At 39.9% G+C, this 18,663-nt stretch overlaps 1 protein-coding gene across 1 annotated transcript in view; it reads left to right on the top strand.

Annotated features, from left to right (window-relative positions):
• The window catches only part of dst (dystonin), a 116,231-nt gene that overhangs the window by 59,644 nt on the left and 37,924 nt on the right, over nucleotides 1-18,663 (top strand). Inside the window, exons 37-49 of the mRNA XM_030770487.1 lie at nucleotides 2,298-2,414; nucleotides 3,908-3,996; nucleotides 4,656-4,764; nucleotides 12,781-12,933; nucleotides 13,031-13,264; nucleotides 13,346-13,624; nucleotides 14,406-14,954; nucleotides 15,470-15,646; nucleotides 16,465-16,588; nucleotides 16,962-17,170; nucleotides 17,357-17,674; nucleotides 17,826-17,992; nucleotides 18,213-18,369. Coding sequence (XP_030626347.1) covers nucleotides 2,298-2,414; nucleotides 3,908-3,996; nucleotides 4,656-4,764; nucleotides 12,781-12,933; nucleotides 13,031-13,264; nucleotides 13,346-13,624; nucleotides 14,406-14,954; nucleotides 15,470-15,646; nucleotides 16,465-16,588; nucleotides 16,962-17,170; nucleotides 17,357-17,674; nucleotides 17,826-17,992; nucleotides 18,213-18,369 — 2,682 coding nt within the window. The remainder of the gene's footprint in view (nucleotides 1-2,297; nucleotides 2,415-3,907; nucleotides 3,997-4,655; nucleotides 4,765-12,780; nucleotides 12,934-13,030; nucleotides 13,265-13,345; nucleotides 13,625-14,405; nucleotides 14,955-15,469; nucleotides 15,647-16,464; nucleotides 16,589-16,961; nucleotides 17,171-17,356; nucleotides 17,675-17,825; nucleotides 17,993-18,212; nucleotides 18,370-18,663) is intronic.

Genomic DNA, 18,663 nt, shown 5'->3' with positions numbered 1-18,663 from the left:
CACCAACTCAGAGTCCTTGAGTAACAACCAGACTGCAGAATCTTCTTTTACTCTGAAATCAAAGAGTGTGAGGCAAAGCGAGTCATCATCCCAAAAGCTTCAAGGGCTTAGAGGCCGCATTAGTATAAAAAAATTGGTCAAAGTGAAACTCCTGGACCAGGAGACAGCACTCAAATTAGAAACTGGCCTTTTAACAATGGCGGACATACAGGCATCCTTAGCCCAATTTATAGGCAAACCCTCTTCAATCGCTGGTGTTTACTTAGAGTCCAGCAAGAAGAAGATATCCTTCATGGAGGCTGCAGAGGGAGGCTTCATAGCCAAGACATATGCCATTGAGTTCTTGGAGGCACAAGCTGCCACAGGGTGTATTATTGATCCCATTACAGGTGAAGGCTACACGGTCCTAGAAGCTCTTGAGAAGGGCATCATCAGCCAAGACCTAAGAGACAAACTTGTTGATGTGGAGAAAGCAGCCAGTGGCTACCCTCATGGTGGAAAAATTTTGTCTGCCTTTCAAGCGATGGACGAGAGGATTCTTGACAGACATAGAGGAAAGAAGATAATTGAAGCTCAGATTGCTACAGGGGGATTAATTCACCCACTGATTGGTGTTCGGTTACCTTTAGATAGTGCTCTAGAACAAGGCCTCTTGAATCAAGCTACTCTTCAAAGCCTTTATGATCCTGTCAGCAACCCTAAAGGCTTCCATAATCCAGACAGTGGACAGAAGGCATACTACTGTGAACTCATGAAAATGTGTGTCTATGATATCAGTGGCGGAGTTTTTCTCCTTCCTTTTGGAGATCAGCATCTGTCCAGCTTTGCTCCATCTAATACCCACAGAGTGTCTGTGATCAATAGTGCTGCTGGTGCGGAGATGTCAACGTATGAGGCATATAAAGACCATCACATTGACAAAAAAACCTACTTGTTCCTTTCGCAACAGGAAAGTGAATGGCAGGAAACAGCTATTGTGGATGCAAATGGAAGCCCTTTGCACATATTGACAGACCACAAGAGTGGAAGGCAGCTTTGCATTGAAAGTGCATTAAGTATGAAAATTCTCCAGACAGGTGAACTCAACAGCTATCGAAGTGGTCAACTAACCATCTATGAACTTGCAGACCTCCTGATTTCCAGAAAAACTGTGCTCAAAGATTCAAATAGCCCTGTTGCTGGACTTTGGGATGTGTCTTTGAAGAGAAGGCTCTCTATACTAAAGGGGCTCCAACAGGGTCTTATTGACAGGTTGACTGCTCTGAGGCTGCTGGAAGCCCAAGCTTGCACAGGAGGCATCTGTGATCCAGCGTCTGGTGAGCGTATTTTGATCTCAGAGGCACATCGGAAAGGGCTCCTTGATGAATCATTTGTCCGTCAGCTCCAGCAGTTTGAGCAAGCCTACTATGGGGTTATTCATCCTCAAACTGGGAAGACCCTTACTGTTGCTCAGGCCATGCAAGAGAACTTGTTCCCCAAAGATGTTGGACTCAGGTGCCTTGAGTATCAGTGTGCTACTGGAGGGCTGATAAACCCAGAAAACCATGAAAGAGTCCCAATCGATAAGGCCATTGAAAGTTGCCTTATTGACAAAGCCACTGCCACAGTAGTGAAAGATGAGAAATCACACACAAAAACCCTTACCTGTCCTAAAACTAAGCGAAAAATTTCCTTCAAGGAAGCCGTGGAAAAGGGTGTCTTTGATAGTCATACAGGACTGCGGTTACTCGATGCTACCAAGCCTCTCAGCATTGGAGCTTCATCATCCTTCCAGTATATCTGGACCTATAGGCATATTTGAATTTACACTTTTGGTTTGGTTTTGAAATCATGAGTATAAAATATGTTTTCATGCCAAAGTAGGGTCTCTTTCATGAGGTCCTGTAAATAGCAGAGATAAGTCATTTAAAGCAGTAGCTGCAGTATACCATGCAGTACATATGGTATATTGTGGTACGTTTTGTACCTATATTTTTCAAATGATCTGAATGAACGTCTCACATTACAAGTCTAATAATTATTGTGTTATTCAGAGTGTATAATATCTGATATGTCCAAGATTTTAAACTTAGTTATTAATATATTCATTTGTTTACCACCAGCAAAACTCACCTTCATATTGATGAACTAGAGGATGGGGCAGACCTTACTGACCGTAAAACACTACTGTTCACTCTTTACCATATGGCTGGGAGATACCCTTATTCACAATTAAATATAGATGGTTACCTTGTTTTAAACAAAACTGCTTATTATTTTCCTGATACACTTCACACATTTTTCTTCTTGAAATCCAGAAATCTGTTGAGGAGGAGAAGAAAGAGCATGGTGATAAGGTTAGCAAGCTATTGAACTGGGTGTCCAGTGTGAAAATGAACCTGAACAAAGATGAGAAGGCTTTGAGTGATGGTAAAGCCAGCACAGAGAGCAGTAGTATTCCCCAGGTAATCAGCATTTTTGTTGTTTACTGTTTTGAGTTTTCTTTCCAGATTGCTCAACGAGCTATTACCCTTCCAGCTAGGATGTTTTATTTTCCCTTGAACCGTCATGCTATAATTCCATCATGCAAAGATATTTCATGGTATTATTCATGTTGTTATCCTGTACCTATATTTGCATACAGAATATCTCAGTGTTTTTGGAACATGCCATAGACTAGATCATTTTCCTCCACATATGTTTTGTATATTTTTCAAATAAAGAATAAAATTTTTTTATTTCTCTATTTCTTTTTACAGTCATAGGGATAATCATTTTCCATCATTATGTTTACACACATACAATATGTGAGCCCCAGATCAACTCATACAATACATGTAATAAAAGAATTTTTGGCAGGAATGTTACACCTCTCATAGATTACTATCCAGTCTAAGCCCCCTGGTTGCCTTTATCTTATCTTATCTCACATAGATCATTATGCCATTTCTCAGAACAGTGGAAGTGGCCCTGAGTGAGCAGTAACCTACGCTGATAGAATTTTTCCATCAGCTCTTGTTTTTACTTTTTATTATTTTCGATCACTGTCTAAAAATAAATAAACAAAAAAATAAAAAAGCAAAACAAACCTGCTGCTTGAAAAATGCAGAGTTTTGCAGTTGCACAAGCACTCACACACAAACGTCTGTGATTAAAGCTTTTGATGCATGTAATCATGAATGGTAGTATAATCATACAGCTGATATTAATTATTAAAAGCTGTCATTCTAGTGAAAAACACGCTCCTTGGTTTTAGCTTAAATCAAAATAAGGCCTCAAAGAATGATATCTGTACCACTGTAGTTTTAAAAAGCCATGAAATTTAGTTGAATATCTATAGCCTGTCATTACCTAACAACATATAACATCTCCCATGGTTGGATTTAGCTGATAAGAATACACCAAGGTATTGACAGCAGATGTTTTAGGGAGTTGTACAATTAATAGCAGTCTCCATGAGAGTTCTGAGAGTCATATGAATTATATGGTCTCAGGGTCAATTTTGAAGGGGAAACTAATTTAAAATGAAGAGGAGGTCAGGAATTCAATTTTTGTCTGTTCAGTCATATGATCCTAAAGCCTCATTATGTTCACAAGTTCATCTAATGACTCTCAAAGCAGTGTGCAGCACATTTAAATCAACACATTCATTCATTCATTCATTTATTCATTCGTTCATTCTGTTGACAGCTGGTTGACAACCATGCAAGAGAAACCTTTAAAAGCTCGAAAATGCTGAAAATTTAAATTAATCATCCAAAAGTCAGATAATAAAGGACCCATTTAATAATGCTGGCTAAAGTGTGTTTATATAAGGTCGCTTTATCAACAATGTGAATTAAGCAACATTAATCAGCTTTATTGTGAAGAGAGAGCCCTACTTTTTTTAAATCATATTTTAAATCAGTTTTCTCTTTTTTATGTCCAGGTTTCAGTAGAAGAGATGGTCACAAAGAAAGAACAGATTGCTGAGGCCCTAAGAGCAACACAGATGTTGCTAACCAAACACAGCGACAAGTATGTTTTACCTTAACCATAAAGGCTTTTACAGCTCTACTGGGATAATATGAAAAGTCCTCAGGGCTGTAAAATAATTTGACTGTGAAAATGATCATTTGTTGTCCTGTCACTATTTGTAATGATTGTTCAGATGGCACTTGTGGCTTTGCTTTACTGTTGAGAAAGTTGTCTTTATAGGACAGGATAACGGGGATGGTGTGAGATTTATAAGCATCATCCTGATGTCAGTGTATTATCCTGCTAACCTTCGAAGTACAAATTTCACATTCTAGCAACAGATTGTCAAACTCTCAAATTCAGTGAACACCCATGAATGACTCATCATATTGTTTTGTCCTACGGCAATTGTCAGTTGTCATTTAACATCATGGATTGCTTTGTATGTATCAGTGATATAAATCAATGCTTTTCAAGCATGCTTAATATAAAATTGTAAGATGACACATTTTTGATGAATAACATAGCCGAATGGCTTTGTAGCGTAAAAGTACGTTTAGTATATGGAGACATCGCCAATATGGTTATTTCATGACATTAGTGTATTTGACCTTGACATAGATAAAATGCATTGCACTAACTAAAGTTTTCACTGCCATAAAACCAGGGCACTTGGTCATACACTTAAGCATTTGTTACATTTTCTTTCTTTTCTTTAGGATGACTGAGGAGGAGAAGCAAGAGACAAAAGAGCAGCTGAAATCTCTTCATCAAGCATATAGTGAACTCTCAAAGCAGTGTGCAGATCAGATGCCAACTGCTGAACAGGTAGGGAAAAGTGGCTCGTATCAGCTGGCTTTACGTTTGAGTGAAAAATGTGTATATTCTATCCAGAACTGCATGACTAACCTGTTTTCAGCATCTTCACATTGCCAGCATGGTATTGAGGTTTTCAGTTTCACACCCACACTAATTGTTTAATGACATCACTGCAACAAAAGCTAAGGAATAATGTTCATACAGAATGGGTCTATGAGACAATGTTTCCAAAAGTCTTGCTTTAGTTTAAGCTAAATAAGACACAACTTTACCCAAGAAACTGAGTGTGCTGTAAACATGCCAAGCATGAATGTCTAATATCACCCAAGCTCATTCTGACTCCACAGCTCCCAGAAGACACTTTCTCCTCACTTTTTCTACAGGTATTCTCCAAGCTGAAATAATGCTCATTGTGTTGTCTCTAACTTTGTCGTTTTGCAAGAATTTTGTCCAAAGGTGCATGCCAGCTTTTAATGTGTTGAGCTCCTCTTGCTGTTGAAAATCTGCCTCAAACTTGCACTTTTTGCAAATGAATATTAGCACTCTTAGGCTTTTCTGATAGGTGAGTACTTTTTCTTTAAATTACATTTCATTACAGTTCTTTTTGGAAAACTTGTATTTTGTATCTTATTAATCTTTCATGGTTACGTTGTGGAAAAAAATTAAATGACAAGGCCCATTTGTCTCTGTTACAGGACTTTCAAGCCATTGAGGGTATCTTGGATATGGAAAGTGGAATGATCCTGGGCGTGTGTCAGTCTATGCAGAATGGCCTTATTGACCAGAGTACAGGGATCCGTCTTCTAGAAACTCAGCTTGTGACCTCTGGACTCATTCTGCCGGAATTTCAAATGTGTCTAGGCCTCGAAGATGCTTTTAAGCACAATCTTGTGGATGAACCCACATACAGGCAACTACAAGAGTTTAATGAGGTCAACAAATGCATTAGGAGTCCGCAGTATGCCTCCGAACCCCTCCCTGTTGTGGCTGCTCTGAATAATGGTGAAATATCTGAGCGACTGGCTACAAAGTTTATTGAAATCCAGCTAGCCACTGGAGGTTTAAGAGTAACATATACTGGAGGTGTTCTCAGTTTAGAGAGGGCCTTCCAATTTGGTCTGATTCCCCACTCACTCTTTGTCCGCATTCTAGAGAGGCAAAACACCTGGAAGGATTTGATAGACCCCAACACAGCTGAGAAAGTTTCACTCATCCAGCTTGTTCAGAGGAGCATTGTACATGAAGAAACCGGGTTCCAGTTATTGCCAGTAAAGAAAGGAAAGGATGGAACAGTTTCTTTGACATCTGGAAGAGAGATCAGTATTTTAAGAGCTGTTCATGAAGGTGTTATTGATCGAGACACTGTGATTCGGCTGCTCAGTACCCAGTTGTTTGCAGGAGGTATAATCAATCCTAAAACAGGACATAAGTGCACTGTTGAAGAAGCTTTATCTGACGGCCTCATTGATCAGGACACAGCTAGTGGTATTTTGAGCCTCCAGGCCCAAAGTGGTGGCATTGTCAACCCTCACAATGGAACTAGACTCACAGTTGATGAGGCTGTCCAATGTGACTTGATAAGTTCTAGCAGTGCATTGTTAGTTCTGGAGAGACAGAGAGTTTTCATGGGCCTTCTGTGGCCTAACTCTGGTGAAATTTTAACTGTTTCAAGTTCTTTGCAGCACGAAATTATCACTAACCAGTTAGCATCCAAACTGCTCTGCAATCGGCAAAAGATTGCTGCCTTTTACCTACCAGAAAACTCAGAGATCATTGACATTGACTCAGCTGTGAAAGATGGTTTGATAGACATATTCACAAAAGAGCTGTTGAAAACTATTGAGATACCAGATGTATTTCCTGATATTGAGGAACTCAATGAGAAGTTTTCATCGTGGCTGATTTTGCGGGAATTAAAAATTGAAGGATCACATCGATCTGCCAAAGGTCACGAGTTCAATGAAAAGAGCATAAATGCACCAACTCCCACTGAGGCAAAGCAATTATTTATTTCCTACCTTATGATGAACAGCTATATGGATCCCAAATCAGGACAAAGGCTGCTAATCTTTGATAGACAGTTGAATAAAATGGCTAAACTCCTCACAGAAAGCTCTGAGCCACAGGACCTTGATGTACACAAGCAACTCTGTATGTCAGAGCTAACTGAAATACCACTTAATGAAGATATTTCTGAGAATATCCAAGAGGCACAACTTACAAATTTTAGTAGTTCAAAATTCTTTAGCCTAGGTAAACCTTCAGAGAAAATAAAAGAATTAGAGTGTGACTCGATTATTACGATAAAGAGAGCTATGTTTGGTGAAGCTTTTGATGGTTCAGTATTTGCTACTGGATTTGATGAACTCTCTGCAAGGTCAAACAATGATTTGAAAAATTGTAGAGATGGTAATCTTCAGATGGACATAGCTTGTAAGATGGACACCAACATTAAAGAGACTAGTCTCCAGATGGATAGAGTTTGTGAGGTTGACACGAGTTTTAAAGGGAGTCGTCTACCAATGGACATAGTTTGTGAAGCTGACACCAACATTGAAAAGAGTAGTCCACAGATGGACAGAGTTTGTCAGGTTGACAGCAACATTAAAAAGAGTAGTCCACAGGTGGACATAGTTGGTGAGACTGATACCAACATTAAAAAGAGGAGTCCACAGGTGGACATAGTTTGTGAGACTGATACTAACATTAAAAAGAGTAGTCCACAAGTGGACATAGTGTGTGAGACTGATACCAGCATTAAAAAGAGTGGTCCACAGGTGGACAAAGTTTGTGAAGCTGACACCAACATCAAAAAGAGTAATCAGGTGGACATTGTTTGTCGGGTTGACAGTAACATTAAAAAGAGTAGTCCACAGATGGACATAGTTTGTGAAGCTGACATCAACATTAAAAAGAGTGGTCCTCAGATTGACATAGTTTGTGAAGCTGACACCAACATTAACGAGAGTAATCAGGTGGACATTGTTTGTCAGGTTGACAGCAACATTAAAAGGAGTAGTCCACAGATGGACATAGTTTGTGAAGCTGACATCAACATTAAAAAGAGTGGTCCTCAAATGGACAAAGTTTGTGGGGTGCACACAAGCAAAGTAAACTTTAAAACTGACACTGAAATCCCAAAGACAGGCACTGATTGCCAAATTTATGAGCCTTCTAGTACATCTCTAAAATCATTGCCACTGCTTCACATTTCAGAGACACCTCTGACATCAAGTTCTCCCACTTTCTCTGAATCAAATTCACTTTCAAATGTAAAGAATTATAATGACACTCGATACAGAGATTCATCTACAGAACAAATATCAAAAGACTATGTGACAGATTGTGCTACATCATCCACTGAAATTACAAAAACTGAGGAGATTACCACCATATCCCCATGTTCTCAGGCTATATGGAATGATGTTGTAGAGAGAGACTATGCGATTCATCTGTTGAGAGCTCAGGTAGAGGAAGGTGGGATTTTGGATGTCACCTCAGGGAAACGATATGATCTTGGTGCTGCTCTTCATAAGGGCATGATTGACGAAGAGACTGCATTGGAGGTTCTTGCTTTGCAGTGTCACCAGAAAGGGGTCAGAGGTAATCAAAATAGCACTATGTCAGTCTTGAGAGAGGCTGTGTCAGCAGGTTCCATACCATCTCAAGTTGCCTTGAAGATCATGGAACAACAGAATCTCTTGGGTGGTTTCTATGATTGTGCGCTTGGTAGAACAGTCAGTGTTAATAAGGCACTGGAAATGGATGCAATTCCTGAGGATGTTGTGAACTCAGTACTACTTTTGGAGCCGGTCCATAAGGCCATCATTGATTCAGAGGGAAAGTGTGTTCACTCTGTGCCAGAGGCCTGGAGAATGGGCATGCTGGACGATGAGGAGGCTAAAAACATGCAGCAGCAACAGCAAGAGAAGAAGGTAGCCATTCTGGTGCTGGATATTTCTGATGAGCGACTCCATGAAAAGGATTCTGCCATAAGAAATGCAAAGGAAGGGACACCTATGCACAAATCCATAACAGAAATGGCACAAACAGGCCATCACAAAGACTCTATACAACCACCAGGGACAGTTAGTGATGGACTTCTGCTCTGCAAAAAGGATTCACCCCTTTTTATTGATCAAACAGCAGAAAATATGGCTAACCAAGCTGCTCGAGCCCATGTTTTAATGGAAGATTTAAGGAAACAGGATGCTTATGATAAGCAGTTCTCAGACGATGTGGAGGCTTGTTCCAGTTCCATCCAAAACAATTCTCCTTTCCAGTCAAATGCACATAGTGTAAGCAACAGAGGGTTCCCTGTGATGGGGAGTAATTTACAAAGCCTGGCTGAAGAGAATGAAGGTACTGATCATTCACATGGGCTCGCCTGTCTCACATTAGAAGTAAATCCTCTGGGACATGGTGAGAGCACGCTGAATAAAAAAGAGAGATCTGTTCGCAGTGACTCTGGCATGTCTTGTACCACACAAGCTGATGTCTGGTCTGATGGGAGAAAAACAGAGATTTTGCCAAATACTGATCTTCAGCTTAATCAAGTAATTAAGAATGACCCACAGCAGAGAATGAACGTGATCTCATTTAATGAACTGTCAGAATCGGTGGATGCAAATGTTACGCACGAAACAGAAAATGTGCCATCATCCTTTTCCTATTGGAAAATACCTGACAGAGAAATAAATGCAGATGTCATATCTCAGGCTAGGTCACCAGAAAATGAACAGCATCTTAAAGACTCCTCGCATTCACTGGTCTCAGAAACAGCTGAGAATTCAAATGGCTATCTTAATGGAAACTGTCCTGTCAGATGTTTAGTTGCAGAAAGTAACTTTAGTGAGAAAAAGCACAAGCAAAACCTGAAGTCACAGGGAGCCAGCAGCATAGAAATATGTGATGGAGCGTCTGATTCAGCTGCTGCTAATCAGATCACTAAATCAGTCAGTATGAAAAGTATTACTGATTATCATTCAAAAAACAATAGTGTTTCTGAAAAATCTACTGACAGTGCCATAGCACACTTTGACTTCAGGAAGACTTCTGATATTTCTGAACAGCTGACAGAGAGTAATATGAATGGTAATATTCATGGGGAATCGAGCAACCTCACAGACAGCAGGCAGTTCACAGGCCTCCAAGGCAAACCAGCTATTCATGATTCCACTCAGGATACAGAACCTGAATCAACAGTTGAGTCCAAGTTTGCCACAAAAGATTCATGGGATGATACAGGGAATTTCTGCACAGCAGACAAGCCACTGGATGCAAAAGAACTGTCAGAATCAGGCAATGGAACAAAACAGCACTCTGTGGAGAAATCGTCAAGATCTGGTAAACTACTACAGGGAATGGGGAGAACTCTATTTGATGGGGTTGCAATTCAGGAGAATGAAGATCTCAGACATTCTCGTTGTGCAGATGAATCATTGGCTGAAAGTATGCCATCAGAGACTAGTGTTCCAACATCAGAGAGTGAAGTTCCAACTGAACCAGTTACTTATAGTGATATAAAGTCATGCTTAGAGCAGCTAGTCAAAAGCAAAATGAAGAGGGCAGATATGGATGACACATCAGGAGAAACTATTGACTGTGTCATCAGAATGATCCAGAACATATCTACGTTCCCTGAAGTCACCCAAGGTATCTCACATGAGGAAGTTACTCAGGGCCAATCCATAAACAAAAACCCAGAACTTCTCCTCAGTTTGATAAAGTGTGCAGGTCTTTGTTCAGATGAACAAAAGCAAACTATGAGTGAAGGAAAGTGCCTGTCTGATGGGAAAGGACACCTGCAACATAATCCAAGTGATGATGTGCTGGTTCAGAGCCAGCTGCTGCAGGCTATAAAAAATGCTTCCTTGGACAAAGATCTCAAAGAACTTGAAGGCATCATAGAGGAGCTGAGCTATCGTCAGGGGAATATTACTCAGGGAGACGGGAAACAGACCACTGAAGGTACTAAAAAACAGGTTGCAGCTGATGAAGCAACCAAGGCTCAGGATTATGATGTTCAGCTCTCAGTTGAATCTAACAATGGGTCGTCAGCTCATGATGTCTCAAGCACAGAGATGGTGGGGGATGTTGGAGTCAAACCGAGAGTGAGTTGCTCTATTCTACTCCTTTCAATAGTCAATTCATTTGTAGTCAGTAATTAAATAGTGACCAGTAATGTGACTAATGTGTCATATGGGATGACTGAATGAGTATTTTATTCGTTTTCTGCAGGAGCATTCTACTCAGGGTTATTTGGAGTGTGTTGGCCGACTTCAGGATCATTATGATGTCCTCGAAGATATAAAAAATGACTTATTGACTCAGGAGGCTTTGACTGCCAACATAGAGGGGTTGCAGTGCCAACTGGAGGAAGCTCAGGTTTGCTATAGTGTTAATGATATAGCTCTTGTCTATGTAAGATAACTTGGACTCTTAGACTCTCTTTCTTTGTTTCTTCACCTTCTCACTCCATATATCTGTTGATCTCCATGAGTATCTGTCCACTTACCCATCATTTTTAATTCTTTACCTTTCTCTTTTTCCTCTACTGGCTTATCCCAACTCTTCCTTTTTGTAGTCATTAGAGGCCCAGCTTGGTTCACTGTCTCCCTCGTTAACCTCAGATTTGAAGATAGCGCAGCAGCTGCTTAAGTCTGCTGACGGACATGTTCCCACACAAATCTACCAAGATTTGGCTTCAATCTTTATAGATTTGCAGAATGCTTTCTCAGACATTTGCCATATGTCTGCTGAAAGAAGTAATGTTATTCTGCAGGCCATAGACACAGAGAAGGTAATCCTGGGGATAGTTTTAGCAAATCCATTTAATACTTTGAGGCATGAAATACACAATGTGTGAATGAAAACTTTGCTGACTTCAGGGTTTTTTTGTAATTTTTCAGTCACATTTGGAGTCCTCATACCAGGATCTTCTTAGTTCCCTTGGTAAGCTGTCGGACTGCATCCATTGCAGTACTACAATGGCCTGTAAGCTTGACACTGGGGACACAGATGACCTAGAGACAGTTAAATCCAGGATTCAGCAAAATAAGGTGTTTGTCATGCAGTTGTTTCTTGTCTTCTAGTCAGTCATCAGTTAACTGACTAATGCTTCATGCAGTTAATTGTTGCCTCTAAAGATCTGGATCAATATATTTTTTGTCTTTACGCAGGACATTGAGAAGACCTTGTCAGAAATTCGACAGCAGCTGGAGGACAAGGCCTTTGACATCCAGTATTTCATATCTGAGAATGCTCAGTTTTTGAGCCCAACTCAGAGCAGGCAGTTGCTTAAGTCTCTTAGTGCCACCCAGAGGGCTTGTAGGGAAGAGATGGAGAGGTTGTCAGCTCAGAAACATTCTCTAGATCTCCACCTGGAGATCTGTGAGGATGAGAGCCAGCAGCAGGTCTGAGTGCCAGTTACTAGTGATTCATTCAAAAGATTTCTCTAAGTGTGTTAAGCTGATGCACCAAAGGGTTTCTAACTGGTTTGGAGTGTTCCTCATGTCTTATGTTGTATTCTGATACATGACATTTCTTTATGTCTTTAAATATTCTATAGGTTCTTGGGTTTTTAACTGTAATAAAGTGACAATACAGAGCATGTTTTTTTTTTCTTTTTTTTAACAGCACAGAAACAGCCAATTGCTTGATCAGTGTCACTGCCAATGCACTAACCCTGTTTTGGGATGTTTGCATTTTCTAGGATTCAAGACACCTTTGAGCTCTTCACCCAGCAAAAAGCCGAGCGCATCACTTTTTGGGAATGTTTCTAGTACAGTGTTACAGATAGTACTAACACACTCTAGACAACTTCCTGTAACCTTTGACTTTGTGTCATATTACTCATATCCAAACTGAAATTCTTGCCTGGCATGTTTACAGCTTACTCAGTGATAGTATCGGCTTGTGCATTTTTCAGGGAATTGATTGCATTGTCTTTTCTGATGTGTACTTAATGTTTGTTGAAGGCAAGGTTTAATGCTCAGTTTTGAAACTGTTGCTTGTTTTTCTTAGACTGCAACAGAGAAACATAAGGAGCTATCTGCAAAGTTACAAGAGCTGTGTGATAACCTGACTCAAACAGAGAACCAGCTCATTGGACACCAGCAGCAAGTTGTGAGTACAGACAACATTGGAGACCTTCAGCAATACCAGCAAGAGCATCAGGTAAACCTTAAACTGACTCCATTTTCCACCTATATACACCTATATATATATATATATAAATTTAAAACTTCCCTATAACTGTCTTCTTACCCATCAGGCTCTGCAGAAAGACATCCAGACAAATGCAAGTGCCTTAAATGAAGTCATCTGTACTACTAAAAAATTCTTGGAGGAGAGTCGCAGTAAACTCAAACCAGAGCAAATAGCTACTATTGAGAGCAAACTGGCAGAGGCAAAGAGTAAAGCTAGTATGCTCAACCAGCGAGCAGAGGAGTCCAGGAAAGATCTGGAAAAAGTTGTTACAACTGCCATCAAGCAGGAGACAGAGAAGGTTGGTATTTCAGTCACAAATCACAAACAACATCACTTCTATGTTGTATTTTACATTATTTTTCCTTTTGTTTGTCATTAGGTTGCAGCTGTGGAGCAGCTTGAGGAGAGCAGAAATAAGATTGAAGGTCTCCTAGACTGGATATCCAACATTACAAAAGACAAGGAGGATACAGAGAAGGATGACACGACCCAACAAAATGGAAATTTGCCCGTGGAAATGCCTTCTATGGGCATGAATGCAGAGGAGGAGGACCCTAATGGAAATGCTCTTGACAGCAACGCTAACAAACCCCTGAAGCCTGACTCAGGAACTGAAACCAAACAACTAAGTCTAGACAAGCAATATGAGAAAGTCAAGGTAACTAAATACATGAGGGTTGACCAGTTCGTATTCAAAGGGGACAACTAGATGCATCATTTCATTGAGTCTAAATAATTAACTGTCTTAAATAGATTAAGTTAAAGAAAGGTGTTTGATTAATTTTGTGATTATAAAGCAGTTTGATCTGTCTTCTCAATATGCTGACACTGCAGGTGATGTTAGTACTGAGGATGGATGGATGATGAGGTATACAGTTAGTCATGAATAGCTGTAAATTCAAACTTGGTTGTGTTTTATGTGTAGCACAGTATTTCCCTTGGAGGCTCTTTTGTCATAGGACTATTTGTATTTTCTCTTAACCCTGGATAGCTTGTAGTGTGCAGCTGTTCCCAGGTCAGCAAACCTCAATATTAGTTCTCCTTGACCTGTCCTTCCCCTCTGCTTTCAATGTTAGAAAAACAAATGTTTCACAGTTAGTTTTCTCTGCAATTAAAGGGTGGGACTTTTAGCACTGATATATCTTTGCATTGTTGCTGCTTAATATTTAGGGTATTTTACTCTTTATTTATTGCAATATTTTAAAGAGACTACATTAAAGGATGTTGCACGAGATTGTTTAAGTTCTATAAATACTTAATTTCATGTGTTTTTGTACATATATTTTGTTTGGCATTTTAAGATGCCCTGCAGTTTTAAAAGCATCAATTTAATCATATAGGTTCACTATAATCCTTTAAAATTTGGTATTTATTGGTTGCACAGACAGGAAATTTCTCTTTTTGAAGTAGTTTCTATTCTATTCTATTCTATTCTGTAGGCTCACCACCAGGAGATCCTCTCTCAGCAGCAGAATCTGATTATTGCCACTCAGTCGGCCCAAGCTGTGCTTGATAAACAGGCTCAGGTCCTCTCACTGGCAGAGAAAGAGAAGCTACAGAAGGACATCCAGGAGCTCAGAGACCGCTACGAAGCCACTCTTACCCAGGCTGAGCAGCAGATGAAGCAAGTGCAGAGTGTGCAAGAGGAGCTGCAGAAGTTTCAGGGAGACTGTGAGGAGTTTGAGGCCTGGCTGAATCAGGCACAAGAGCAAATGGAGGAACTGGGTGCTCCTGCTGGACAGCTGAGCATTCTCAACGATAAGCTTCAGAGACAAAAGAGTTTCTCTGAGGATGTCATCTCCCACAAGGGTGACCTGCGATTTATTACCATCTCTGGTCAGAAAGTGCTGGATGTGGCCAATGCCTGTGGGTGTAGTGACCCAGCAGGCAAGGAGATGCTGCCACAGGTGGACACTTCAGGCACATGTGCTGCCGTGAAGGAAAAATTAGATGCCGCTGCAGCCCAATACAAAGCTCTTCATTCACAGGTAAAATTCACTATAGCATCACAAAAATCACAACACGATATTATGGATGTCACAAGAATGAGATAGTAAACTGTACGGTTTAGCTTATATCCAGATTTAGGTCAGTGATCATAAACATTAAATAGTTACTACTAACTGTGTTGAGCATTATGTGTCATATTAACAAGCACATAACTGTTGCTGAGTCTGAACAGTTCTCTTTATTTTTATTTATTTAATTATTTAAAAGAAGGAGGAAGCACTTCATGATCTTCACCATGTGGTGGCAGCACTTATGTTCAAAACGAATTATTGCTTCTGACATAAGTATCAAATAATAAGTATCAATGTTTCGTGTATAAAACATTGAGTAGATAATCTCTTTTTGCATAATGCTTATGTTACGAAAAACGTGACCATTATAAAGTCTCCCAGTTTTTGTCATGGGTTAAGGTTATGAGAAAATAAAAGGTATTTTGCCATATGTGGGCTTGTACAAATATGCATTTTTATCATATCATATCAATGTCTTTCAGTGCAACCAGCTTGGGAACAACCTCAAAGATGTTGTCGACAAGTACAAGAAATATGAGGATGCTACTGGTGGTCTTTTGAAATGGCTCAGCAAGTCTGAAGAAGAGGCAAGAAGACAACAGGCTGAGCCTATTGGTGCAGATCCTCAAATGCTTCAAAAACAGCTTGAGGAAACCAAGGTGTGTGCCCCTTAAAAAAAAAAACAAAAAAACAAAAAAGCCCTACAATTTCATCTTTGCCATCCATAAAGACTGTGCCGTGTAAAGAATACATTAATTTGTTGTGGAAAAACAGTGTAAAATAATGCTTTCTTCAGAATTTGCAAAGCACTGAATAGGTTTGAAGGTCATAGTGCTGCTGAGTAACATTTCCATATACAGTGTTTCCACTTGGTTTAAAACAACAGAGCTATTAATAGAAGTTCTTTCAAAACATGCCTCAGTCCAAGACGTGAATAGCGTAACACAGATTTAATGGCATTTTCTCCTGGACTGTGCCTGCTGTTGTGAGTTTCAGATCTGGCTGCGAGTGCAGAGAATGGTGATTATCCTTAAATAGATTATGACTCTCCGATACATCCTGATTCAGATCAGCTGGCCAGTCGCTCACTTATGTACATACAAAGAGATAATTCACCCATCCTGTTATGATCTCTGCAACGACTGAAGATGTTAAAAAGAAAAGAGTCGCTTGAATTAAAAAAAAACATTCCAGTGTTTCATAAGTTTATTATTATTGTAACTCAGCGCAATGCCGGAGTGAAGTCTGTTCTCTAAGTTTGTCTAATTATCCACATTATGAAATATTGCTGTATTCTTTGCATAACTGAACACTGCTTTTTGATGCCAATTCAAAACATTATTTCTACATTTAAATCCAACAAAGACTGTTTCTAAAAGGAAAAGGACATCTGGACATCTGAAACATTGTCTTTGCAATGTATGATTCTGATCACCGTGTATTCACTTCTTTTGATGTGGCTATCTCTCATCCGTAGGCTCTTCAGGGACAGACAACTGGACACCAGGCAGCAGTGGATGCCTTACGTAAAGCAGCTGATGCTTTAATTACATCTGATGGGGACCTGTTGACTAATCAGGATGAGATTCAGGAGACAGTGGGTCAGTTGAAATGAACCCTTGTTTTTCCCCCATTTGTGCCTAGATAATATATATCGTATTATACCATATCAGTGCCTTACTCTATTTATGATAATGCGTTTTCTAATGAAAAATTAGTTTAGATAGATTCTGTCATTTGTACATTATTGTATATTTGTTTGTAGACGCAGTAGACTGCAAGAACAGGACTTGAACAAAACAAAGAAACAAAATTTTGTCATATAGAAAACTGTGAGCTGAGAGTGTTCTCAAGGCAATGCTCTAAGATCTATTTAATATGTACAAATGACATAATCCTCATTATGATCCATAAATACTCATATTCACTTCGCTTTTATCCTGCTCATTCACAATCTTTCTGATTTGGTTCCAGATGACATAGTGGAGAGATATGACAACTTGTCCAAATCAGTCAGTGATCGTAACGAAAAACTGCAGGTAACACTGACACGGTCAATGAGCGTACAGGATGGCCTGGATGAAATGATGAGCTGGATGAACTCTGTGGAGGACAGTTTAGGAAAGAAGACACAAGTTCCATTAGACTCAACAGCAATTGGTGATGCTCTCAGCGTAGAGACAGTATGTGACCTCTCGCCTTAAAAAACTCTGTTTAACAATATTTCAGTTGATCCATTTTCTGATGCTGTGAAACGCAGTTGTAAATTACATCATACTTCGACAGCATGAATAAAATCTAAAAGTAACTTGTAATGTGTAAAATTTATATTGCAAAACAAAGTAGATGAGAGAGCTTCTTTTCCTCAGGCATTGGAACAGGACATATTAAGTCGGCAGAGCAGTGTGTCAGCCATGAAGGCCAAAGTGAAGAAGTTTGTGGAGACGGCGGAGCCTGCGGCGGCTGCTTTGCTGCAGGCTAAGATGGAATCTCTGTCACAGCGCTTCAGTGATGCCAGTGTCAAGCACAAACAGAAGATCTCTCAGCTGGAACAGCTGAAGGATAAAGTGGAGCTGTTTGACCAGACCTCTGAGAAGGTGCAGCAGTTTGTGCTCAAGCGCATGCAGACTCTGGCGGAAACTGACGGACCTGGGAAAAATGTTAATGAGCTGTCCCAGCTGATAGAGGTTTGTTTAAAGCTGACTGAATAACTGACCTCATATATATTATTATGAATAATAAGAGAATCTTATCCATTTAGATCCATTTAATTTCCTGTTAAGGCTTATGCTCTGTATTGATGCCTAAAAAGACCCTGATAAAAAGCTCTGTCTGTAGGATACAAATGCAGAGTTAGCTGAACATACCAAGGATGTAGAAATGCTACAGAAGCTGTCAAATGAGCTTGCTGAGTTGGGCCCAGAGGGAAGCAAAGCTATGATACAGAGCAGGATGGAAACCCTGTCTAACACCTTCAACAGCTTCAAGGACACTGTCAAAGAAAAGTGAGTCACATTCTGAATCACACCAAATAAGGACAGCAACAGCAACACAGATTAAAATAAAAACCTTTTGTTAGATAAATCATGCATTTATTTATATTACAATCCCAGTTCTAATCCACTGACCATCACTTATTCAGTGTGGAAGATTTTTGAAGGTAGTGCAGTGCTCTGATATTGTGAGAATCTTATGTGATGTGAACTTTGGTGGCATGGATTTCAGAGAGGAGGAGGTTACCTCTTGCCAAGACCAGCTGGGTGAGTTCAAAGCAGCCGCAGGGGTGCTAATGAAATGGCTGGAGGAGACAAAAACACAAGTGCCAGCGATTCAGGCCGATTCCAGTGAACAGGTCCTGGGAAAAGACCTCCAGAAGGTCAATGTGAGTGTGCACTCTGTCCTTTCATTGGCTAAGCAGTTAACTTTTTACAGACAAACAAGTACAAATATGTACTAGAGAGATAAGGACTGTTGTTCAGGAAAAACAATTCTGGTTTTTGTGTGTTTGAAACCAGTCATATCTCTGACATTAAAGATTCCATTCTTTATGCATTCTTAATTATTTTGAAATTTGCAGTAAAAGGGAGAGGCCTGCTAACTATTACTGCCAACCGAGACAACTCTTGTGGACAGTGTAGTGCGGTGACAGATGCTACAGATTACATTAGGGGGAAAA

The sequence above is a fragment of the Chanos chanos genome, chromosome 4 (assembly GCF_902362185.1).
Source record: "Chanos chanos chromosome 4, fChaCha1.1, whole genome shotgun sequence".
NCBI classification, from domain to species: Eukaryota; Metazoa; Chordata; class Actinopteri; order Gonorynchiformes; family Chanidae; genus Chanos; species Chanos chanos.
The sequence above is the reverse complement of the archived record's forward strand: the minus strand, read 5'-3'. Positions and strand labels throughout refer to the sequence as shown.